This window comes from Hyaloscypha bicolor (genome assembly GCF_002865645.1).
Source record: "Hyaloscypha bicolor E unplaced genomic scaffold K444scaffold_17, whole genome shotgun sequence".
Taxonomy (NCBI): Eukaryota; Fungi; Ascomycota; class Leotiomycetes; order Helotiales; family Hyaloscyphaceae; genus Hyaloscypha; species Hyaloscypha bicolor.
This window is the reverse complement of record NW_020194519.1, coordinates 1,330,826-1,355,428: the sequence shown is the minus strand read 5'-3', so window position 1 is coordinate 1,355,428 and position 24,603 is coordinate 1,330,826. Positions and strand designations below refer to the sequence as shown.

At 50.7% G+C, this 24,603-nt stretch overlaps 7 protein-coding genes across 7 annotated transcripts; 3 read left to right on the top strand and 4 right to left on the bottom strand.

Annotated features, from left to right (window-relative positions):
- The first annotated feature begins 1,645 nt into the window (after positions 1-1,645).
- Positions 1,646-4,209, top strand: K444DRAFT_608573 (uncharacterized protein). The gene is made up of 3 exons (XM_024879411.1): positions 1,646-2,194; positions 2,245-2,496; positions 2,553-4,209. The coding sequence occupies exons 1-3, from the start codon at positions 1,912-1,914 to the stop codon at positions 3,899-3,901; spliced, it is 1,884 nt and encodes a 627-aa protein (XP_024741796.1). The 5' UTR covers positions 1,646-1,911; the 3' UTR covers positions 3,902-4,209.
- Positions 4,210-4,997: 788 nt separating this feature from the next.
- On the bottom strand, positions 4,998-6,930 carry K444DRAFT_608572 (uncharacterized protein). Its single transcript, XM_024879410.1, has 4 exons — positions 6,517-6,930; positions 6,364-6,445; positions 6,162-6,316; positions 4,998-6,106 (listed from the first exon to the last, which is right to left on the bottom strand). The coding sequence occupies exons 1-4, from the start codon at positions 6,782-6,784 to the stop codon at positions 5,298-5,300; spliced, it is 1,314 nt and encodes a 437-aa protein (XP_024741795.1). The 5' UTR covers positions 6,785-6,930; the 3' UTR covers positions 4,998-5,297.
- A 1,210-nt stretch (positions 6,931-8,140) lies between these two features.
- K444DRAFT_650524 (lytic polysaccharide monooxygenase) lies at positions 8,141-9,467 on the bottom strand (the record flags this gene model as incomplete). The annotated part of the gene is made up of 5 exons (XM_024885641.1): positions 8,141-8,660; positions 8,697-8,768; positions 8,842-9,041; positions 9,098-9,263; positions 9,444-9,467. 5 exons carry the CDS (start codon positions 9,465-9,467, stop codon positions 8,475-8,477), a joined length of 648 nt encoding a protein of 215 aa, XP_024741794.1. The 3' UTR covers positions 8,141-8,474.
- Positions 9,468-10,606: 1,139 nt separating this feature from the next.
- On the top strand, positions 10,607-12,461 carry K444DRAFT_520041 (uncharacterized protein; the record flags this gene model as incomplete). Its single annotated transcript, XM_024874011.1, has 2 exons — positions 10,607-11,641; positions 11,691-12,461. Coding segments are annotated over 2 exons (1,806 nt in total), but the record flags the coding sequence as incomplete, so codon positions are not given.
- A 112-nt stretch (positions 12,462-12,573) lies between these two features.
- K444DRAFT_519534 (sugar transporter) lies at positions 12,574-14,570 on the bottom strand (the record flags this gene model as incomplete). Its single annotated transcript, XM_024873963.1, has 9 exons — positions 12,574-12,751; positions 12,803-12,893; positions 12,946-13,536; positions 13,586-13,641; positions 13,694-13,790; positions 13,838-13,852; positions 13,908-14,027; positions 14,077-14,313; positions 14,366-14,570. 9 exons carry the CDS (start codon positions 14,568-14,570, stop codon positions 12,574-12,576), a joined length of 1,590 nt encoding a protein of 529 aa, XP_024741792.1.
- An 863-nt stretch (positions 14,571-15,433) lies between these two features.
- On the top strand, positions 15,434-18,375 carry K444DRAFT_554280 (glycoside hydrolase family 2 protein). The gene is made up of 6 exons (XM_024876643.1): positions 15,434-15,540; positions 15,591-15,966; positions 16,018-16,583; positions 16,632-17,062; positions 17,112-17,347; positions 17,397-18,375. Exons 1-6 carry the CDS (start codon positions 15,527-15,529, stop codon positions 18,159-18,161), a joined length of 2,388 nt encoding a protein of 795 aa, XP_024741791.1. The 5' UTR covers positions 15,434-15,526; the 3' UTR covers positions 18,162-18,375.
- A 1,200-nt stretch (positions 18,376-19,575) lies between these two features.
- K444DRAFT_650522 (carbon-nitrogen hydrolase) lies at positions 19,576-21,917 on the bottom strand (the record flags this gene model as incomplete). Its single annotated transcript, XM_024885640.1, has 6 exons — positions 21,769-21,917; positions 21,589-21,703; positions 21,043-21,396; positions 20,973-20,985; positions 20,515-20,917; positions 19,576-20,418 (listed from the first exon to the last, which is right to left on the bottom strand). The coding sequence occupies exons 1-6, from the start codon at positions 21,787-21,789 to the stop codon at positions 19,576-19,578; spliced, it is 1,749 nt and encodes a 582-aa protein (XP_024741790.1). The 5' UTR covers positions 21,790-21,917.
- Positions 21,918-24,603: the final 2,686 nt, after the last annotated feature.

Sequence of the window (24,603 nt, the reverse complement as noted above, 5' to 3'; positions counted from 1 at the left end):
AAGGAGTGTTGGCCTCACCAATACGAGGTCTGTTGCACAAGTTAATGTCGCAAACATCGTCTGCAAGATGTGCATATCCCGCTTACTCCTTCTCAGATTCTTGTACCCCAGGGTATTTTCAAATAGCCGGACAGGTTACCGGGTTGGATCCCCAACTGAAAATGTCGTTCAACCATCAACTCATTCTTCCTACCGCTCGGTATGTGAGAAATTAACAGAGCTCATGTTGGTTCATGTTGGTTCATGCCGGCATATTTTCAAGTGGAAAATCGTCAATGTACCCAGCGGGGCGGTAATCTCGCCGAAAGACGCATGGACTATTCTCTGAGGATCAGCAAATACCTAGTACGGCGAAGGCGTAGTTCCTCGAGAAAGAAAGCGTATGGGGTGGTGAGTCGATTCTTGGATCAGAGACAGCATGTGAAGGACGAGGCGAAGGTTCATAGGCACCTAATGTGCCAAAAGATATGCAGGAAGAAAACTCAAAAGCTTTTAGCCTTCGGGTCGCATGGGGGGCCAGCCAGGGTCAGATAAACAAAGTGGTTGGGGGCCTCTTCTTTATCACGATTCTTAGACGATCCATCCCCTACCAGTCCGTCGAGGCCTGTCACCGACTTGTATCGAGGCACAAGACCTCAACGTCAGGTGGGTAGGGAACTGCACACGGGAGTGACCGCTGCAGGGCACCTCGATCTTGTCACCGCATCACATAGCAAGAATAGTTCAAGATCTGCAAGAAGCCGCACGGAGAATTCACAGATGATCAGATCAGAGAATCGCGAGTCGTATTTTTGGTGTCTTCTTCTGCAGCCCCTATCACAATTGCCGCAGCCGCTTGTTTCGGGATGAGAATTAGACGCGCTCTTGCGATACAAGAGGTTCTTTCCAAGGCGCACAGACGGTCATGCTCTGGATTGCTTCGGATGTTTGAACAGCGGAAAATCCTCAGCAACCGAAGTGTGCCACGACTTCCTCTGACGCGACCATCAGCTGTAAACGAGGTTAGACGAGGTGCCGAATAGGGGGAAGTCTACCGTAGTACAGCAGGCTGGCTCCATTGACCCCGACCTGCTGGCAAGAAAGCTTGGTAGCAGGGGTGCTCACGGCTGATTTTGAAGCGCTTAACGTGCCCTCTCACAGGCCTCGCTTCACACCACAATGCAGGAACTCGACCACTGGCACGCGCAGATTACGACATCAGCAAGCAAGCCTCCTCCCCAGCAGCCACACCGAATGTCGGTCATCGCTGAATTCACTGAAGGTTGCTCAGCAGTGATAGGATGGACTCCTTCCTGCGGCCAATCTCATGCCCGCTTTCGTGAATTGCCACCTAACTCCGAGCAGCCTGAGCAGGGGCCCAGTCCACGATCCTCAAGCTCTTTGGCCTCCGTGACCCAAGGCTGTGGTCAACCCGGCGTCGAAAGTTCCTGTTTTTACCAGCATGGGCTCCGAGTGGACCATGGCCACACGCACTGCGGCACAGACACAGGCCTTGGCCTTCTGGATGATTGGCCCCCAGGCAATTTGTTTTCGGAAGTGGACCAGCCTAGACCTTGAAGGCTGCAATTGAGTGTAGGCGGCCACCCCAGGTCCTCTTTGGGGCCCCCGGGAGCAGATACCGGGTAATCTCCATATCTCGGGCGGGGACCCACAGTGTTTGTTTCCAGTTCTCTTTTTTGTACCTTGCGTTCTGAGCTCCGAACATCATCGAACGATTCCATGTTGATTGTCTTGTTGGTTTTGGAGAGCGTATGACTACTTAACCTCCGTGCAATCTCAGCTTGGACGAAGGCCAGCAGCTTTTACGAACCTTGACCTCCGATAGCCTTGAGGCCAAACTGGACCTACGATACCCCAAATGGTGTTTCAAGGAAGGCAGAGCCCGATCACCGCCCACTGTCAACGCTCATCATGGCTTCCAGGCTCATGAGCTCCCTTTTGGCAGCCCTTTTCCTGACAGAGACAATTCTTTCACTGCAAGTCTCTTCGAACTCACCTTGTACCTCACTATGTCTCGACCCCAGCCAAAACACAACGAATACGACTCCATTGAGTACCCTTGGGAGTGACATCACATGTGTTGATGCAAGTTATGAGGGAACACCGAGCGGGCAGAGATTTATGGCCTGCTTGAACTGCCTACAAACCAGCACAGCATCGGACGGCAATGGCAATGACCAAGGCTGGTTTCTTTGTAGGTCCTCATGCAAGGCTACTCGAACAACTCTAATGTCACTGGATCAGATAATTTACGTTTTGCTCTGGATTCGTGTTTGTTTGGGTTTCAACAGCCATCTGATTTTGTCTCTACTCCATGCTCCACGATTAATTCATGTCAACCCCTCCAGCGAGCTATCGAGGATGGCAACCTTCTCCCTTCCAACGAGACCGAGTTTTCTTACTGTTCAGCGGACAACAACGCCATCTTAGGTGATTATCTCAATAAATGCAGAGAATGTCTAAGTAATACTTCGAATGAGAAGTATCTTCGCAACTGTACGTATCGCTGCTTCGCTGTTTACCAGATGTCGCAGCTAATTTATTCGGTTTAGTTCTCACTGCACTCCAAGCTGGGTGTATCCAACGCCCTCAGGCCGGCACCGCCATCGGGCTCCAAGGAAATATTTTTTCCACTACCCTTGTCAATATCACCACTCCTGATTACAATCCAACATCAACATCAACTCCCCACAAGGGTCTCCCCCAGGGTGCAATCATCGGCATTGCTGTTGCACTTGTTGTCCTTCTTCTGTTGGCTATCGCCATTTTTATCATTTATTATCGACGACGCAGGAATCTGAACGACTTGAGGTCCCCATTGGATTCTCGATTTGGGGCCGCAAACATTACTGCACCCACCAACGGTGCGTACGGGAACCCCTTTCCACAGACTCCAATATCCGTCAATGGACACTTCGATCAACCTCAGTACACGATCAAGGAGCTTACCGCCTTGGATAATGCTCGAACTGTACTAGAAAAGCACCAAATCAGTCCAATTTCCACCAGCAGCGGTTGGATAGATGGCGCCCACGCTCGTTTGGCCGGGCAACTCACCAACCAAACGGGAACAATCATCCCCACGCATCAAGCCTACATCCCAGCTACTTGGACTCCGATATCTCCATCAGGAAGTACAGCAACCAGTGATACCTACCGGATGAAAGACTATCCATCAGCCCGTTCATCACCTAAAAACTTTCCGCCACCACTCATCCTAGAATCAAAACCACCGACGCACAAAAAATCACCTTCTGCTCAAAGTCACCCGCAAGTGTCACAGATGGAGACCATCCACTCACCCCGTGCCTTCGAATCAGGCTCATCCCCTGACACCGATTTCCAGCCTCAATTCCACACGCAGATGCGCTCCGAGATCAGGAATCGCTCTGTGAGCCGGCGCCACGGCGAAAGCAGGACCCGCAATGACAGCCGACCTCGCAACGAAAGCAGAAACCGTGCAGAAAGCCGGGCAGAAAGTAGAACCCGCGCAGAGAGCAGAGCAAGTAGTCGTGCGGAAAGCAGAACCAGGAGTCGTGATAATAGCTTGTCAAGGGGAGAAGATGAGTCACCACGAGTGTCGCCGCGAGAAGTCCTTGCTCAGAGAATGGCGGATGAGGCAAATCCGCCTCGATCAGCTTCGCGAGCTGAAAGTTATAGGAGGACTACAGTACGTCCTGGGATCAGCAATACGAACGCCAGCAAGGATGAACCCCTTAGCAAAAATGGTCGGTTTGATTTCGAGTGGGCTGAAAGAGAGAGGATTGAGAGGGAGCGAAAGATGGGTCTGACTAGCATAACGAAAGATTCGTTTAAGAAGAAAAAGGCGAAGAAAAGGCCTGAGGAGGCTGCGTCGATGAGTGCAGAGGAGCCCGAGGAGCAGTGGCCCGGCAGCTACTGATCATTGATGGTATGTATCCTTTTTGGATACACGGTACGGTTTTTCAACAGTCTAGCGCCCAGGTGCGCGATTCAGTTCGACAACAGTCAGGATATTCAATTTTTCTGGTGTTTGGAAGGGAAGGGAAGAAACACACGAAATCAAATGGACGCTGGGCATGGAGTATATAGGCGTCAGGTGTACAGGCGTTGGCTGGCAGCTCTTCTAGGCATTTGGTAGCAGCACGAACGTACTTTTTCTTTTACACGTTCCTTTGTAAATATTTAACCCGCTTTACAACCAAGAAACTCCAAAAACTCAATCATCCCTTCCTCTTCTCATATCACGTGAACTTTCTGCATGAAGAAACAATTCATCGACCCCAAAGTGTCACTGAACGATGGAGAGCCACGGCGAGCGTGCCCAGGGCTCAAGTGTGCAATGACAGGAAACGGGCGGCACACTTCACACGTACAGATGATGTGCATTCAAGGTGGGGACCGGGGGGCGGGGCTGGCTGATTTGCTTGCAGCCTCCGGATCATAGAATTCATCCCCAATCCCGGTCCCCGGTCCATAAACTACGACTTACGACGGCGCAAATGGCATTGGCTGCCCCGCTAGTGCTCACTGTTCACGCTACGCGACAACGCGAATCAAGAGTGCGATCATCTCAGGGATGAGGACCACGGTCTCTGGCTAAGTGCTCGGTCTCCGAGATGCAGTTGGGAATTTGGGGGCACAATTCTGCTCGGTTTAAAGTTTCTTTAAACGCTTGGGACCTCCGGATTTTGGGGGCACAATCCTGCTCGATTTAAAGTTTCTTTAAGCGCTTGGGACCTCGGATGGAGGCGTGTGACGTACGCACGGCACAGCTCGAGGTAAAGTTCGATGGCCTGAAGCGAACGGACGGGGTGCAGCTCAGGGGTCTGGACCTCAGCCCCGCAACTGGAGGGCAGATCGGACCTGGGTGACCTGGTTCGTCCCACCATCTGTGCTTGATACGAGGCCCTGCAAGGTATGGATGCTGAACTCATTGACGACTGAGAACCGTTGATCCGCATTAACCCTAATCATCCAGGAGAGGAGCTGAAAGAAAAGCAAAAGGCAAGTCACGGGTAGGGGTAAATTGAAATGTGTGTATGTTTTGGACGAGTTATTATGTGTGCTCTTCTAAGAGGACTAAGGTCAGGAAGAGCCTCGTGACAGGAAAGATCCCGTTGTCGGGTATCGTAGGTACTGTACAGCAATGTTTCCAACCTCGGAAGCCAAACCATTCGCCATAGATCTTATCTGACCCCGGGAACCAGATCCAACCAACGAAAGATTCAGACTCCCGCTCAAAAACAGTGACGAATGAAATGCTCAAGTAGGTATGTGAAGCTGGATGAGAGATGAGATTGCCTATGTCCTGGCCATCATACGGCGTCGCCCCTTTGGTGATCCTCCTCCGTCAAGCCAAGTGACTTAACCGAGTCCTGTCTCCCGTGGCCTGGGTGTTGTAATGTGGGTGCCACGACTTGCATCTCGAAGTGATCTTCTTTACTATCCTTTTTCTCTCGGCTTCTGCTCCGATGCTGATGTATCCTTCCAAAACCCGACGTCCCAGCTACCGTATCCTTTCCATCCAAGGGCCACTGTTGCCCAACAGTCTGTATCTGATCGGTGGCACTCACTGGACTGTTATAGTTACTCGAGTAAGGGCTGAAGTAGACCTTCTCATTGGCAGGACTCATATCCTCACTCATTCCGCCACCCCAAGGCATGCTGGAGACTAATGGCCTTTGGCTCTGAGGACTGTCGAAGAAGGCTCCCCCACTTCCAGTAGCGCCCATGGACGCCTCAAACATATCACGTCGTGGGCTCCGTGAGGCTCCGTTTGGTGAGGTTGCACTCGGAGGTTCGCTGCGGATGCTCTGCTGGGCAGCTACCCACTCTGCGTACCCGGTCTGCTGTTGATGTCTCAAGAGAAAACTCCGACGGCGTCTCCGCCCGCGCCAGATGATGCAGGCTCCTACGATTGCTAACAGAATGATAATGCCGCCCACAGCGATGCCGATTTTGGCGCCGAGGGTGAACTTGGCGTTCGAAGGCGTGTAGGTGCCGGAGGGGGTGGGGGTAGGGGACGTGATGTTGACTGTAGTGGTGGAGAACAGAGACCCTTGGAGAGAGACGATGTGGCCTGGAGTTGGTTGTTGTTGGCAAGCTCCATTGAGGGCTATCACGACTTTGGGGGTATTAGTAAGAGGAGACTTATTACATGCCTGACACGGAAGACATACAATTATTGATATAAAATTGGTCTGTCTGTTGCGCCAGACAAGCCTCACACTTCGGGACAGCGATGGTGCTCATGAGTGCACAGTAACTGTAGGTGGCTGCCGCAGCATTGAGCGAATCGAACTCAATGGCGTTCTCAATAGGTTGACATGCGGTACTGCTGCTTGTTAGCCTCGCTCCGGCTACAGGGGTTCGGGTACGTACCTAGTGGTGCAAGGGGTACTGGGAACGTTTGTATTGTTTGGATAACCAAACAGACACCAACTTACGGCATATCTCAAGTTGTCTGTAGAAGTGAGGCATTAGTATCTGTTCGAGGAAGAGAACATGGCTCAAGGGTACTGGGATGTCACTCACACAAAGCGAACTGCAAATCCGTCTTCTTTGTGGCAGGGTCAACGTAAGTGCTCCCTAATTGGCAAGTGACACAACTCTGAAAGGTGATCCCGGTGGCCGTTGATGCGAAATCCCCATTATTACACACAATATCGGACCCCGTTGTGGAGCCCTGAACGTTCCCACATTGCACCGAGCATGGCGAGTTGGGGAGTGATTCTATCGCGATACTCGACGGTGTGAAGGCTGTGAGGAGGAAGAGCACTGTTGATACCAAAGAAGGTCGCATCTTGGCGGGCCAAGCCGTCGGAAGTCGTGTCTGCTGAACGATTGTATGCCTCAACCGGAGCACGGGGTTATGAGGGGATAGCGAGGCTCCTCAACATCGAGCTGCTGTGACCCTGACCGGCAAGAGTCAGATAGCAGGCCGTGGAGTTCGTCTGGTGTCGAAATAACACTTATCGCGAATGTTGGAAGGAAGCGTCTGAAGTTGTGAAGTTGAAGAGCGCGACCCGGTGTATAAGGCCGCACTTATCATGCATCTCAGCAGAACTCGCTGCTCGCTTTGCGGTCAGTGGCGTTGCGGCAGGATTGGCCAACACGCCGATGCATCGCCAACAGCAGTTGGTGGATTGTGTCCAGGCATGCGAGGTACCCTGCAAGGTCACCCTGCGGCAGGGATTCAGTGGGGATGAGCAGGGCTTGGGGGGCCGTGCTGCCGGTTGATTGGCGATCATGCTGCTCACCGGCGGGGGGGTGGGCGTCCGCTGCTGGGCAATCGCTGCACTCCCAGCTGCTGGCAATCTGCATTGATCACACCAAGGAGAGCTCGTCACACCCGTCACGAGGCCTGCCAAATCGATGATTGGGGGCATTGGGGGCTGAGCGCGCTCGGGAGGTTCCAGATCCAATTTATTGGACACCTGCTGGGAAAAGCAGAGCATTTCTCGCCGCGGTGGTGATAGTGACCAGATCCTCGGCGCAAAACTTGTGTTGATAGTTGCGGGAGGGTTGCATTTTTCCATGAGGGTTGCCGCTGTGGAAGCTGGAGAATCACAATCGATGTTCTCCACTCTGCTGGATTGGGGGCTGTGGCGTGGGACGATACCGTCTATTGGTGCGGCACGGCCCGGCAAGTGTTGGCAATGAGCTTGGAGACAATGGAGAGAGGTGCAGCCGACTCGAAAGCGACTAGGGTGGCCTCCTGAGTGGCCACCCCGCGATGCCAAGTCGTTTTGGAGATGTGATTTTGGCCCCCTCAGTTCTGGGGGCTGCAGTGACGAGAGGGGCGGGTCGCCCACCCAGTGAGGTGGAATCGAGATTGTCGGTTCGAGTACCGGGCGCTTAATTCGTACTCAATCCTCGAATCCAGAGCGATGTCTGCAGACTCCGCATTCTCCGCACAAACTTTAAAGCATTTCCTTAGCCAATGGATATCATCGATGCCCGGCCTCGCCTGTTGGCCCATGGTGTTGGTTTTCAAAACATATTACGAGCCGTTTGTATCCAAAACGTCCAAGCGAGGTCTTACCACTTGGAACGCGCGGTTACACAAATTTGACTGATTCTCATATATTTGCTGTGGGTTTGTGGCGTGTACTCGCATACCATTCCACGGAAAACTATCACTTGGGTTACATCAGATCGGTTTCGTCTCTCCCCTTCCCAACGTTCCCCACGCAGTGTCTCAGAGATATGTTGGGGAGCAAGATATACGATGATAGCGCTAACCGGAGCCGAGAACGGAAGACATTGAGTTTGACTTTGGTGATTGTATCGAGACGCCGGCCGGCACTCCTGTCACAGAGCCAATAGCCATTCAACTCCTGACTAAATAGTGTAAATGTGTTCAACGCTGAGCAACTTTACCTACATTATACAGACTGTTCCTTGTTCTTTTGGCTATCTCCCATTGCCAAGTCTGACACTCTTACATGAGCTTCTGCACTCTTATCACTTCATGGAACGACGTTCGGCGTCTATTCAGCGAACACTGCGGGCCCTGGTATCACGTAGTCTATGATGGGCTTGTAGATATCGATGAGAATTCCTGGATCTGTCGCATTGTAGGCACCGGGGAATGACACACCAGCTGGGCTGGCAGCTCCGCCTCCAGTAATATTGACCTGATAGCAGCTCATGTAGAGCTGAGCGCCGCCAGCACTCTGCGCGGCATGCAGGGCAATAGCTTCTGCTCATACGAGGTATGCTCCTGGCGAGATGGAAGCGGGAATCGTAAAACTTCTGTGGCCGCAATTGCTATTCAAGGTGTCCTGAGATATTTAGAAGCTTACTCTAATTTGAGGAGAGGATAGAGGCTAAAGAAAAGATCTTGCGAGTACTTACTGTTCCCCATTTCTTAGTTGTGGAATTGTAGCCTTCTTCATCAGCTTTGAGCCATGAACCAGAACCGGGGTCCGTTGTTGCGTCTGTGACCTTCGACATGTAGACGATGACTGGTCCAAAGTGATTCCCTTCAATCGCTTGATTTGAAAACGACCGATCACCAGGTTGTGCGTGCATCTCGACGGTCATGTTTCCGCCAGCTGTTATGATTTTATCAGACCTGAGAAATTGGGTCTCGGAAATAGAGAGAGTATACCCGGAGCAGCGCAGATTCCAGTGACGCCCTTACTTCCACCAACATTGCATCTGATATCACCGGATGTGACAGTTGTGACAGGACTATTACTAGGAGGCACTCGCGTGCAGGTATTGAATTCGTCAACGCTAGGAGAGCCACCGTTTAGCAAGGAAGAATGAGACGACTTAAGAAGGAGACGAGTAGAAGAGAGAGAAGATGAGCCATACCATTGACCAACATGTCTTGAAACATGGAATGACCTACAACGGTAATGGCGTAGGCAAAAAGGCCAAGCACTGCTATAAAATTTCTCGTGATCAAGGACTTGGGGGGGGGGACTGAATGAGTTTGACAGAATGCTTACTCTAACTTTGGTGTAGCTGTCCATAGTACTTATATAGACTTCATGTGCCGTCACGCGATGTCAAAAGTTTTGAGTAGACTTACTGGTCTCAATATGATGTCCATAGATTTGGAGTTTGTCTGGGGTAGCACTGGCTGTGCGGGTTCTTTCTCGTTCGACTTTGAAGAAACTCCTGAACATGAAACAACACCACGGTCCGGCAAAATAATACGCAGTACAGAATGATTGAACGAGGAACGAAATAAACAGGTAAACGGCTTGACGAACTCCGAATAGATAATTGTGTCCGAAATAATCTCAAAGAAAGCTTGGATCTCGGGACTGTTGGCATGCGTGTGATTTAGATAGATTCAAGGCGTGACCTGGTCAAGCATTGAGAGCAAAATCAGAACAATGGGTGTTAGATAGAACTGGACAGGGCATGAGACACCCTCAGCATCTTCATATGACAACACGTTCCCCGGCCCGGGAGGCCTCATTCAGAGATGATCTTGGAAGGCGAGATGAGGATGATAGCCCCGACCAGATGAGGTCCTGTCGACGCGACGGCGACGCGAAGTTTGCATGAAACACTGGTCCGGGGATGGGAGATCAAAGAGAGCAGCTGATATACCCAGCTCTCATCAATATCAATTGATTGAGGCATCGATCGAAGGGTATGTTCTGGATAGTTTCCTGGTGTTTCTTGGTGTTTTGAAGGCCAAGACTCTCTGAGAATTTTGGGCCTCGGCTCCGGGAGTTCCTCTTCCGTTCCCCCCTTTCCCGTTTAGGTTTAGCGAGATCTTTGGCCTGAGGCTAAGTACTGTTGTGCTCTACTTGTTCCTTCTTCTTACTGAACATTTCCTTCTCCAGCCTCACTTTCATTGATTCGTTTTGATGTTCCACGTCTTTCCAAATGGCGATGCAGTCCCATCTGCAGCTACGGGGACTGGGAGACAGGATCCGAGACCAGAACCGGGCAGGCACGAATCAGCGTCAACAGCCTTGACAAAGTCATGTGCAGAGTGCAGAAGAAGATGAATCAAGTGTGATTCTACTGGACCACCTTGTGGGCAGTGCTCCTGGTACAAAGTTCAAGGTGCATGCCAGTTTCCAGCCCGCCGACGGAGGAACGTGCCGTCCTCAAGGCATGATACCTTCTCGATATTTGATGGAACCAATGCTTACCCGAGACCAGAGCCTATCATGAGGTCCAAGATACTGTCAACAAAAGTAGCAAGGTCTTGAAAACTTTGTTCCCTACAAAGTCTTTAGACTTGCTGGCTACCTTATCCAGAGAAGAACTCATAGGATTGCTCGGGAGTGAACCAGCACGGTTTGGCGACTACCTACAACCGATGAGCTCCGAAGAAGAGCTGAAATGCATCGAATTGTCTCCTCAGCAAGATTTTGAGTGGGACGAGTCAGTAGCAAGTCAAGACCTCGCAGCAGATGTATCGGACGATGTGAATGGACTTGCCCTTACTTTGGACAACAAGTCGTCTTATTTAGGCATATCTTCGATCACGGCCATCATTCGAGTTATTGTTCAAATCGCTCCAGATACCAAGACGTGGATTCTTAACGGCAGTGCTCAATCTGCGGATCCATACCAAGAATGTCCCAGAGCCATAAATGAAGCTCTTCTGCCGGATGAAATGCTCTGCATCAATGCTTATTTCACACATGTCCACAACAGCAATCCACTCGTCAATGAAGCGCTTTTTCGGTCAAAATACTTGAGTGGCCCTCAAAGTGATTCTCCTTGGATTGCTCTCCTCAACATGGTTCTTACCATGGGAAGCATTGCAGTGTCGGATGCTCGGAACCACGCCCATTTCGTCTTCTACCGGCGGGCCAATCCACACATGACACTCGAAAGTCTGGGCGCCGGCCACCTGGAGATAGTTCAGGCGTTCGCAATACTGGGCGGAAGCTATCTGCACTATTTGAACAAGCCGAACCTCGCCAGCGTGATTACTGGAGCAGCATTGCGTATGGCAGTCGCCCTAGGATTGCACCTCGAGCCGTCTCAGAAATCGGAAGACCTCAGCGATGATGCCCGTCTTCAATTTGAAACAAGAAGGCGAACATGGTGGTGTCTTTTTTGCTTTGATACATGGGCATCGGCAACATTAGGTAGGCCTAGTTTGGGACGCTGGGATCCCGGTTCTATCACCGCGTCCTTGCCCACCGCTTTGGATCCCGAGGTAAGCAGCGTTCTGCTTCTTTATCAAGTGCAATATCTTATATTCGTGCCATTCCTAGGATTTCGGAGCAATATGCCTTCGAACCAGCGTTGAGTTCTGCAAAATCGGAACTGGGATTCAAGATCGATTTGCAAGAGCCCCTCTTATTTCCAGTCGCGAAATTTTGGAATATGACACACAACTTCTCCGCTGGGAATCACAAATTCCTAGCCAACTGCGAGAATTGGAAACCAAGAACCCATCTTTGCGTGCACCGTGTGGGCTAATGAGAAGCCGTTACCTAAATCTTCGGCTAGTTCTCTGTAGACCTCGTCTTCTAATTAGTTGTCTCCGGCAGGAAAATCGGACTGTCCAACAACCAGAAGAGAGGCAGGTAATTGACACATGCAGAGAGATTTCAGAAGCGACGGTCCAAGAAGTTGCTAAAAGTTGGTTCAAAAACCAGATCTGGGCCTGGAATGCAGTCTGGCTGCTGTTCCAAGCAACCATGATTCCTTTGCTTGGATTATTCTCCGACCCAGACCACGAAAATGTCCCAAAATGGCGACAGTCTATTGAAAAGTCTCTTTCACTGTTTGACGAGATGAGGGACTTCAGCTTGGCAGCGCAAAGAAGCTGTGAAGTAGTGGCTAGAATTTACCAGGCGTCTGAGAAGGCTAGGGCGGCTCCTGCAGGTGCCCAGAGGGAGGTGCAGAACGAGTGGACTTGGCTTGAAGGCCAATTTTGGCCTTTGCAGCAAGATATGGACTGGTTCTCTTTCCCGGAGTATGGAGATGTCACATTTGATATGGGCTTCCTTGCAGGAGCCCATGATCAAAGCCCACATTGAGAAGCAACAAGTACAGACCTTACGCAGTACAAGACACCCCAACAAGCCTTCCAACCAAATGTACACATACCAAAATTGCTTTCCAATCTGGCCCGACACAAGTGCCATTCGTTCATGCACCGGTCCTTGCGGACAGCGCGACGGCACTGGCCTTCCTTGGATTCTTTGAATCAAACACTTCGTCTAGCTCTTCGAGGGTACGACCTTTCGTCTCAACGAAGAAGTAAATGAATACAAATTCGAAGACGTCCCAAAACACGAAGAACACATAAAACCAATATTTAATGTTTCTGCCATGAGTTAGCATACGACCAGGACGATGTGGAACCGAGACTACAAACTGGAGAGCGAGTGGTGCGGCAAAGGTATTGACAAATCCCGCGCAGACGGCTGTCAATTGAAAGACTGCCATGCCTTTGGCACGCATCTCATCTTGGAAACGTTAGCATACTGGTTAGGTCATTGGTTTCGCGTTTTAGCTTACTGGAGAGGACTTCTGCGGGATAGATGGGTTGCATAGGAGTGAACGAGAACGCAAAGACGACCCCGAAAATAAAGATGAAGGCGATGCTGGCTCGACTGGCGGCAAAAGCTTCGTGATTGTGCTCATACGCGGCTGCTGTGCCAGCAACGATAGCGAGACAGACGGCCATACCAGCACAGGATCCCATGAGCATCTTCCGTCGTCCAACAATGTCGTGGAATCGAGCACCGGTCGTTGCTGAAATCCATCCCGTCACGGCATATATGGCGTTGAGAAGTAGTTGCATGTTGGTGTCCTTGATGCCGACGTTTGCAATCATGATTGGGAGATAATAAGAGGCAATGTTGTTACCAGAGAATTGCCCAAACCATGCCATAGCCACACAGCACATGAGTCGATATCGGCGGTTGGAGGTGTTGAACAAGATACGGATATCGAAAAAATTGCGGGCAGAGGTCATGCCTTGGACTTGAAGAGACTGCTCCATTTCGTATAGCTCGAGGTTGACTAGTGGATGAGTTTCATCACCATTCGCGTGGTACTCGACAATGATCAGTCTTTCTTCTGCATATCGACCTTTCCCGATGAGCCCTGGGAAAGAGTCAGTGACCAAGTTTGTGTGGAGGGAGGACTTGCTTACATCGAGGTGATTCGGGAATGAAATACACGCCAAGGCAGACGATTGCCGGGCAAACCCTTGGATTTCTTAGCACCAAGGTTTTTGAGTGGACACTTAGTCAGGACTCACATTTGAAGCCAAAGAGGTAGTCGCCATTTCAGATTACCGCCGATGTGTAAGTTCGCGCCATAGATCGTGAAGGTCGCCAGAATGCTACCCAAATAGTCTACTGAAGTTAGGCTCACTCCACAGAAGGGGTTCTAGGTCACTGACAAAGCGTGTTGTAAACTAGATCAGAAAGTCAGTAAATTGGCCAGCTCATCGTCGAAGGAGAGTAACTCACCTCCATCGAGTGTCGCTCGATATTGAGGTGGAGATATTTCGACCAAGTACAGAGGTGCTGCGACAGTTGCAATAGTCGAGCAAAAGCTCAGGAGGAATCTCCCACCGATAAACGTTGCAACTGGACGACTGTCAGTGATCATTGGAACCGTTGAGAGTGGAAATCTTACGATTTGGCGCAACTGCAGTAATGATAGTGGCAATGACAACGCCGAAACATCCGCCGAAAATGGGAACCTTTCTCCCTTGCCAGTCGCAAGTCCAGGAGAACAGTGCGCCGACCATCTGACCGATCTGAAAAATGGAGAAAACAAGGCCAGTGCTAGCAGCACCGTTGCTTCCCAGGTTGTAATAAGCTTGGTACTCCGGGATTGCATTGATTGAACCCATCAAGGATCCATCATACCCTGGTGGGACTCAGCGGTTTTCAATTAGAAGAGAGAGGTGTGGTCAAGTTACCGTTCATAGTAGAACACAAATACACCAGAGCGCACATCATGTAGAGCTTCTTCGCCCCCTTTCCCCATGGATCAGGAGGCTTGCCTACTTCCGCGAAATTATCAACGGCTACTCGTTCTGGCTTTTCTGTCTTTCCTACAAAGGCACTTCGAGGCTCTGAGGTATTCTCAACTATATCGGTGCTTTGCTTCGTGTCAAGAGACATGGCTGGGGTAATTGTGACAATGAGGTAGGAGTGACGAGGTCAGAGTATGATTCGAAGGTTGCAAGGCACTTTCTTCATGGACCATGAAGATTTATATTTCGACGAGGAAGCAAAGCGGGACAAAAGCTTGAAATGAATCAAGTTAGACCAGACACCGTAGAACGCCAGAAACAAAGCTCGAGGTAACGCCTCCCTGCGTGACGATCTTCTCTTCTCACTTATGGACAAATCTAGCCGTCTTGGCACAAAAGCTACTACAGTAGTAGTTCAAACAGATTCATACGTTGCACTTGGGGTAGCGTGGAGACCCCGCCATACCAGGGCTCACACCGGGTCATCGTCATAATACTTACACGCGAATTTGAAAATCCGCGCCTGCTTCAGAAGTTCCGGGGAGGATGTACGAAAATCCGAGCCCAAAATGGCTAGTGAACATTGGCCCCCCACGTTTAATGGCAACAAAATGCCCACCCCTCGGCTCACTTGCCGCGACTAACGGGATGTGAGCACCAAATCGGCTCAATGCTGACCCAAAACACTGGACCTGAGGGGAGACGAAGTGGACTCAAGAATTAGATCAACCAAAACGAGGCGTTATGCTGGTGCGGACCCTGGTTCTCCGTTCCAGAAGCGGAAATGTTGAATGATAACTCGATAGCAAGAAATTTTCCTTGACTCCTTTTCTTTCTTGATACTCAGCTCCTACTATCTTCACACTTGCTGTCTGCATCCCCAACTTCTGCTTAAGGTTTCATTTTCATCCTTTCTTTCTACTCAAATTACAATCTTCCCAGGTACTTTTGAGACCAGAAATCATGGGAGATATTGCTGTTCGGAAAACATCGAGACTGACTCGTCAAGAGCTCAAAAATGGATGGAGCTTTCGACAAACAGAATCTTCTGCGGATGTCTGGTATCCTGTACAGAAAATCCCAAGCGTGGTCCATCTGGATCTGATGCAAAATAACTTGTATGCTCAGCACACGGCCGATGCCTTTATTACCACTAAGAGGAGAACAGAATTCCGGATCCTTTCATTGGAATGAATGAACTGAAAACTGAATGGGTCGGAGAGAAGTCATGGACGTACAAGACAACTTTTGATGCACCCAGCGTACCCTCTGGGGCGAAGTCTGTACTCGTTTTCGATGGACTCGACACTTTCGCAACCGTGAAGGTCAATGGGAAAGTCCTGCTGCAATCTGAAAACATGTTTCTTATATATCGCGTCGAGGTCACTGAGAGCGTCATCTCGGGCCAAAATTCTCTCGAGATTGACTTCGATTCAGCGTTGATACGTGGCCGTGAACTTGAGAAGGCACATCCTGAGTACCGATTCATTACCCACAACGAAGAAACCGGTCGTTTGGGGGTTCGGAAGGCACAATATCATTGGGTAGGCAAAGAAGCAACCTAATCTTGAATGCATTTACTAATATGAACATAGGGCTGGGACTGGGGTCCTGTTCTCATGACAGCAGGGCCGTGGCGGCCAGTTCACCTCGAGATTTACGATTCTCGAGTTGCAGATCTCTGGTCTCAAATCGAAGTCAGCAAGGATTTGAGGGCGGCTTCAGGAAAGTTGTATGCTCGAATTGATGGGCCGAGCAACAAAGTGGCGTTCACTGTCAAACTTCAAGAAAAGATCATTTCACAGCACGAAACAGCTGTCGGAGCTGATGGTCTGGCGGAGGTCTCCGTTTCCATTGAAAATCCCGCACTGTGGTACCCTCATGGATATGGAGCTCAGACTGTCTACGAAATCACAGTTGATGTTTTCACTCACGAATTCCTGGTGGACACAATGTCTAAGCGAACAGGTTTTCGGCGTGGAGAGTTTATTCAGGAAGATGACGAGATCGGCCAGAGCTTCTATTTCAGGATCAATGGAATCGATATCTTCTGTGCTGGGTCGTGCTGGATTCCTGCCGACAACTTCATACCTCGCCTAGACGCAGGGAAGTATAAAAAGTGGCTGCAGACGATGATCGACGGAAATCAGGTTATGACGAGGTAATAGTTCTCTTATTCCTGTCCTGAAGTTTTACTAATCAGGTTCAGGGTCTGGGGCGGTGGAATCTATGAGGAAGATGTGTTCTACGATCTCTGCGACGAGCTCGGTATTCTCGTCTGGCAAGATTTCATGTTTGGTTGTGGAAGTTATCCAACCTGGCCGGAACTCCTCGATTCGATCCGCGATGAGGCTGTTTGTAACGTCCGACGACTACGCCACCATCCATCAATCGTTATATATGCCGGAAACAACGAAGACTACCAGATTCAAGAATCGTACAAGCTGGACTATGACTTTGCAGACAAAGATCCCGAATCATGGCTGAAATCTACATATCCCGCCAGATACATCTCTGAGCATCTTCTGCCGAAGGTCATAAAGAATGAGTCTCCAAATATTCCGTACTGGCCAAGCTCTCCATTCTCCGGCGGGAAAGATACTTCTGACAAGACTATTGGCGATCTTCATCAATGGAATGGTAAGCGACTCCATCCGTTTCTTCAAAGCAAGTCCTAACAAGTGGCCAGTGTGGCATGGGACTCAAGAGAAGTACCAAATTTTCGACGACCTAGGCGGCAGGTTCAACTCAGAGTTTGGGACGGAGGCATTTCCTCATATGCAAACCATTCAACACTTTGTCAAAGATCCCTCTGAGCTTTACCCGCAGTCTCGGACCCTAGATTTTCATAACAAGGCTGATGGCCACGAACGTAGGATTGCCACGTACCTCGTGGAGAACTTTCGCACGACCACAGATCTCGCCGTAAGTTTAAAGCGCGTCCATTGAGCAGCAGATATTAATTGAGGGATAGGCATACATACATCTTACTCAATTGGCCCAATGTGAAGCTCTCATGTTCGCATACCGCGGCTGGCGACGACAATGGGGCCAAGCACGTAAGTGTGGTGGCGCCCTCGTCTGGCAGCTGAATGATTGCTGGCCTGTCACATCCTGGGCGATCATCGATTTCTTTCTCCGTAAGAAGCCGGCATATTACGCTATGTCCCGAGTCCTCAGACCAATTGCCGTCGGTGTGCGACGAAAGCATCACGACTGGAGCGTATGCCACGCTCGACCGGCAAAGACTCTACCATGGGAGCTGTGGGTTGTCAGTAGCAAGACGACTGAAGTTGTGGCTGAAGTTGAACTGCGCTTCATTTCCATTTCGACTGGCGAGGACATCAAGGAGAAGATCACCAAGGAGATCACGGTAGCTGCGAACGGCTCAACGGATATCGCTAATGGCATGATTGATAACCTCACAGAGGAGCCTCATGTTCTTGCTGCTAGAATTCGGATTGATGGTGTGTGCGTTTCCCGTGATATGGACTGGCCGCAGCCACTCAAGTATCTCTCGTTTGAAGACCGAGGAGTATCCGTCACTCAACATGGTGATGAGCTTCGAGTATCGGCGAAGAGACCAACGAAAGGGCTCACTTCCGAGGAGAGGGAAGGGGTTTTGATTTCGGATAGTGCGATCGATATTGCGCCGGGAGATGAGCAGGTCGTGACTTGTCGAGGGCTGGAGGCAGGGGAGAAGCCGTTGTCGTGGACGTACTTGGGACAACATGATTGATTTGGCTCCTGACCGTACCAGAGTCGAATGTTTTTGTTATCACAGATTTCTAAGCTCATAGAATTTCCTTTGGTAACCGGCAAAACGAAGAGACATTGAGAATCGGCTTCCACGAAACCTGAGAGTAAGCATTGAGATCTTGAGAGTTCCCTGTAGATAAACCCCAGAGGTCTTCGGGAGCTCCATAGCCAGTAATTGAGCCACGAGTAATGAGCACTAAACCCCGAATGCCAGTCGATTCGCATCCGATTAAAGTCCAGGTGAGTTCCATCTCTCCGCAATTGCCGGCATGAAAGTTGACACCTCTTCCAGCCACCGATAAAGAAATAAACGTTTCCGTGACCAAAAGAGTCTAGAAAACTGTCTGAGTCAAAATACCAACCTCCAAAAAGCCAGATGGACTAAGACAAATCTGACGCGGAGGTTCTGGTGGATTAGAAGCCGCGGACACTAAGCGAGCCCCTTTTCCTCTTTGCCACCATTTCCTTATTACCGCATCACCGTCCGAACTTTAGGATCGCATATGGAGCCCTTGGATGCGGGGTAACCCAACTCCATCAGATGGCTATGCTGAGAGTTGCAAAATAAGAGGAGTCACTCTTGAATGGCGGGATGTCAAAGCAGGGAGATGCTGAGCTACAGAGGTGATCATGCTGGATATGGAGAACGAACCTTTGTGTTGAGAATCGTATTCCATTTAAGTATCCCCAAAGCGTTAACATGATTAGGGGCTTACGCCTCTATTAGGAGGTAATTACCAGGCTTACAGGGCTTACAGAGACACTATAGGCTTTATTAGTGGCCCCCATAATTAAGGTATGCATGCACTTGTAACCTCGTTACTTTATGCCGCAATCTCTGCACTGCCCTTTAGTAGCCCTTCTCAGTGTTGGCTGCGCATAAATCAGAACCATATCGATAAAAATCACGGGAGAGAAAGATCAAGAAAGGAACGTCTGGAAGAAGTCCTGTCATCAACAATGAAATTGGCTACCGGCTACTACTGGAATCTTAAGAATGCCTTCTTCTAGATTACTCTTCTCCCTCCTCCGTCTGCTTCCCCTAAAGACCCGAAACTTCATCTGGGCAATCTCACTCGAGCCTTGCCCATCTCAACGTAAGCATAGCACGCCCAAATGAAGCCGCACCACCTGACGAAGACACACGATCTTGGGGAACCACATGTCTGTCATGATATGTTTACATACATGATACCACCCTATACTCCCTAGCCTTCACAAAGTGTGTTTGGCTGACCTGACGCCGCCTTTCCTGAGTTGGACCCTGAGGGCCCCGTGCCAACTCCGCGCTGCAATTAAGTATTTTAGAAAGGAAGATGCTCGCTCAAAGTCTCATGATGAATGTACAACAAGGACAGCGATGTGACCTTTCCGGATCACGTTTTGCTCATCGATCACCAAATCGCGCTTTTCGGCCGTGGACTCAGTGAGATCGAGCGCCGCGAGCCGAAGTAAGTGGGCGAGGATGAGGGATTATGTCGGTCTGGCGCTGCAGCCGCGGAGTGCGGTTGGACGGGCGATTGGATGCCAATGACTCGGTGTATTATCTGTTCCTCTTTCGCGAGGTCGTGGGAGGCCAGAGCCAGCTCTTGGTGCTCGGGTTCTAGTGTTCGAGTGGCATTTCGCGGCTTTGGTGATGGCGGTCGAAAAATGGCTGGAGAACCTTTTCTAGTTACTTGCTCCTCTTGCGCAAGGTCGTGGGTCCTGAGAGCTGGTTCTTGGTACTCTAGTTGTCGTGTTCGACTGGCATTTCGCGACTTTGGTGATGGCGGTCGAAAAACGACTGGAGAATCTTTTCTGGTTACTTGCTCCTCTTGCGCAAGGTCGTGGGTTCTGAGAGCTGGCTCTTGGTACTCTAGTTGTCGTGTCCGACTTGCATTTCGCGACTTTGGTGAAGCGGGTCGAACAAAAGTTGGGGAATCAGCTTTTGCAGCCTGAAATTCTTGCTGGCCAATACTTGACTTCAGACTCTCGCGGAGAGTGTCTCCATCTGGTCGACGGCATCTGGGTGCAAAAAACACACTCGGAGAGTTCGCATCGACGGGAGAAAGTGGAGTCACCACGTCTTCCATCGATTTCGGGAAACACGCCTGCGGGAAATCTGGAGTGGTGCACGCTGTCATCTGCGTGTTAACGCTCAAATCGGACATGTCCGACACCGTTGAATTCGTTCTCTCATCGGTGCTCGTCTCAGCACTCGACTCGGCGTTGAATTCCGCGGTTAAATTTATCTCGGCCTTCTCGGCTTTCTCAGCCTTCCCAGCCTTTTCGCTAGGTTTGTCATCTTTCGGGTCGCCTTTGATATCTCTTTGGTCGTCATTGGCATCCGACACCGTGGAATTTGGTTGTGAGACAAGCTTTGCTTGCGGGCGTTTGTTCGTGTCGACTACGAGAAGCTCCTTCTCGCCACGCCCCAAGATTCCATAGACTTTGACTTCGCCAGCATGAATTCCCAAGACTGCGCTTGTGCCAGCATACACTGCTTCCTCTTCTATTCCGCTTCGATTGGCAAAAACGCAGATGATTTCGCCTTCCGTCTCGGCTCGAATAAGAGGCTCCAGTCGAGCAAGCCAGTAGGACAACGTCTCCATGTCTGGATCTTTCGGACATCGACTGTATGATCTGGCATCCTCGCGAGTGAGCCACGCCATCGAAAGAATGACAAGATTGGCCTCCTTGTGAATGATGTGGTATGCAAACTCCCAGGCGCTCCAAGGTGCTTCGAATTTGTACGGACTACAGCAAGGCATGGTCAGCAAAGTCACCAGAGATTGTGTGAAGAGTTGCTTACTTCAAGTCCATGCCTAAGGAAGAATTGTTAGCTGGTTATTATTAGTCGAGCATCAAAAAACTGTACTCACGCTCGAATGATCTAGTCGGCCACTTACAAATCCCCATTGCTACATTCCCAAGCCCTTCTATTTCTCCATCAAAGAATCCATCTGGTCCCTCAAGTGCCCAAGTTTCGTCGGTGTAATAGAGAAACGATTTTCGATAATTCGCGATTGTTTCGCCATCCGCGTTGACCGTGATGGCCGAATTGTAGTACTCTGGCGATGCGGGCCATTTGGGAGTGATATCGACCTTCTCAGGATACCCAACCGTAACGACGCACTCGTATTTCAAGGCCGTCGTCCTCGCCCAAAGCGATGTAATTCCGGAAGTGGTCGGTTCTAAGTACGGACTGATCTGTTGCAACGATTTAAAATTGTACCCTGTCCACGTCAGTCGTGGTATTCGTTGGAAAAGAGGATAATCCTTGAGGAGAGTGTTGCGATCGTCTTGGAGCCCAATCATGGACCGGCTTGAAGAAGGAAAAAGCTACAGTACTGTACTGAGCTGCCCTCTTCGAAGTCGCATTGCTGGGCAAGACAGACGAAAGCTGCGATCCCGGAATCCGGACTCACCTGAAAACGCCAACTCGGGCAAGACCAAGAGATCTAGCTTCTGCGGATTCGCTTTGCTCAGCACAGCATCGGCGCGATTCAAGTTGTTATCGACGTCGCCAACCTGCGGGGCGAACTGCATGGGAAGTCAGCGCATGAAGGCGTCGGCACCGCCAGCTGCAACTCCGTGAGATTCCGTACCTGAAGACATGCAATCCTCATCGTCGCAACGGCCTAGATCAACTGCTTCGATGCATAAAATGAAAGGAGAGTACGGGGGTACAGTCTTGGATTGGCGGCTGGGGAAATGGTGATGAGAGCCTGATAAAGACAGAGAGAAGACGAGACTGGGGAAGGTGGAGAAGATAGACGGTAGGATTGAGGGCGGGGGACGAGAATAGAAATAGCAGCATATATTGGGCAGGTGGGCTTTATTTGCCGGAGTGAAGCGTGTCGGTCGACCAACCGCCTCGCTTGTTCGTTCGTTCAGGGGTTAAGGTTATCGCGGGCTTCGCAGCAGCAGTGCAGCAGTGAGTGCAGCACACACACACACACGCACAAAACCCCCAGCCAGAACCGATGTTGGTCTGCGCTGATTGGAGGAAGACAGACTGGGTGGGGCGAGTATTGGGCAAATACCGGCCGCTGAGCACACTTGGACTCGAAAAGGCCGTGATGCCACAGGGCCATCAGCCCTCTCTGCACGGTGCTGAAGTTGGGGTCTGCCCAGCGCTTACCCGCATGAAGAGGTGCCTTGGTGCAATGCTTTTTCCCCGCTGTCTCCTTGGACGGAGCACGTCTCCCAGGCGTGGAACTTTGGCGCTCTGGCTACCCACCCAGCATGGGCTGGCATGGGCTGGCATGGATCCAGCCTGGTCGGCGCGTAAAGGTTTCAGCCTGCACACGATATCTGCGAATGAGCAGCAATGAAAGCAACAACTCCAGCGCCTGGCCCGGGCCAGCAATGCGGCGGGGTGGAGCTGGCTGTTCCTTGCGCATGTCAACAGCTGCCAATCACGATTGACCCTCTCGCTCTTGCAGATGCGCGTCCTGTATCTCACCCCGGGGAGCAGGGAGCACCCACCTGATAGTCTTGTGCGACCCGGCCTGCAACGCGGGCCCCATGTGAAGGCTTCAACGCTCAGACTTGGCCACTCAACCTGCGTTCTAAGCGCTTCCCAGGGCTGTCTTGGGTCTCCCAGCCCCCTTCCCGTCGCGTGACAACGCGCTTAACGGTGTGACGAGTTGCACATAGCGCCTAGCCCTGCGCATATTGGATTGGGAAGCGGTGCAGACGCAGACATGCCTGTTCAAACGCAGCAGCTCCACTAAACAGCCGACAGGCGGCGCGGATACAGACGCAGTTCGCTTGGCGGCCAACCGCAGACGTCTTCTAGGTTCTGACTCTCTGCTGGCCCCGATCATCACGCCCCTTTCTTGGTCACAGCCTGGTACCAGTCTGTCGGTTCCTCTCGTGACTCTTCCTGCATTCGGTGACCAGACAAGGAGCATTTCTGAGAATGGCTCTCATCGAGTCTCCAGACGCTCGACGTGGCAAAGTCACTTCTGGCTTCTCGCTTCTGGCTTCTGGCTTTGCGTGACAAGCGTTAGACCTGGCATTGGGTTTTCGTCGTCACTTTCGTCGGCAATGATATGTGGGTTGAGCGGTTCGGCGCCGCCACCGCACTGTGATTCCCTCTGTTAGGCCCCACTACTGCCCGTCAAGTTCGATTGACCCTTATTTCTCTCTAATCTCTTTCTTCTCTTCCTGCTGTCGAGCAGCTAAGGTTAAGTGGGATTTCCCAGTGCAATGCAAAGTGGATAAGGTTGAGAAGCGCGACTGGCCCGGTCCGCCTGGCCGGAGCCATGATCCTCGGGTCGCTCTTGCACATGCGACCATAAGCGCAACCGCTCCCAATAATCATGATGGGCACTACTCTCCTCTTAGTGAGCGGAACATGGGAATCGTGCTTCCATCCATCTTAGGATCAACCTTATCATTGTGCATATCCTGCTCTGTCCGATTTTCAATGCAGAGACATAAGGGCACGTGTGGAGGCGTGTTGCAACCAACATGGAAATAACTGCAAGTTTCTCGTGGATGCCCGAGAACTTGCCTTTGTATCGGTACAAAGCAGGGATCTGATGTTGTACAGAACTTCCAGGAATTCATTTGACGCAACGCCAACGTGCTGACTTGGCTTTATGCATACCCACGCCACCTCAGCGCGGCTGCTTCCAATCAAGAGTTCCGTGTAGGTCAAAAGATGATTTCGTCGTGCTGATTTTGCGAACAAAGATCCCGAGGCTTTGGGTTAACGCCGAGTACGCTTTTGCTCGTCGGGACCTGGCAAATCCTTCCTTTGTTCATATCTCTGCAAGTCCCGAGGACATGGGGTGGCGTGCTGCTCGCTGGGGTTGTCAAATTTGGAAACAGGATCGGCGATTTAAGTTGGAATTTTCCCAATTGTTAGCCAACCATGTTGCTGATCGCGCCAGCGCTGCACCCAATTTTCTTTTGTCTGGGTCATTCCACGTCAAAATCGAGCAAATGCTTGTTCCTCCAGCACCCGAACAGGTGAAGGATGGAACGCCATCAACGAACTGTCCTTACCGCAACTTGACTTTCTCGCAAGTCCAATGAGAGAAAGAACATCTTACCTTTATCCGAGCGAATTGGCATTCACAACTCGTATATGGGGTGCTGGGAAAACAGTTCTTGCCCAGGCCTTTGCGAGTTGGCGGGACGGACCAAGCCCAGCGGCAAGATAACGGCGCAGATGCAACCTCATCACACGCAGAACCCAAGCCCGGGAACGGCTTTCCAAGAATAAACCGTGTAAACTCCATGAACATAGTATGATACCAATAAGAAAAGGAATGTCTCGAAATACACAGAGCAAAAAGGGACTGAGGGTAGGCTAGAAATAGAGCACGTGCGTTGAACTTGTGTAACTGAGGTTTTGGTTCTGTGGGACCTTCTACGGCATAAATAGAGGCAGGGACCCGACTTCTGTAAACCTTTTTCCGTAGATA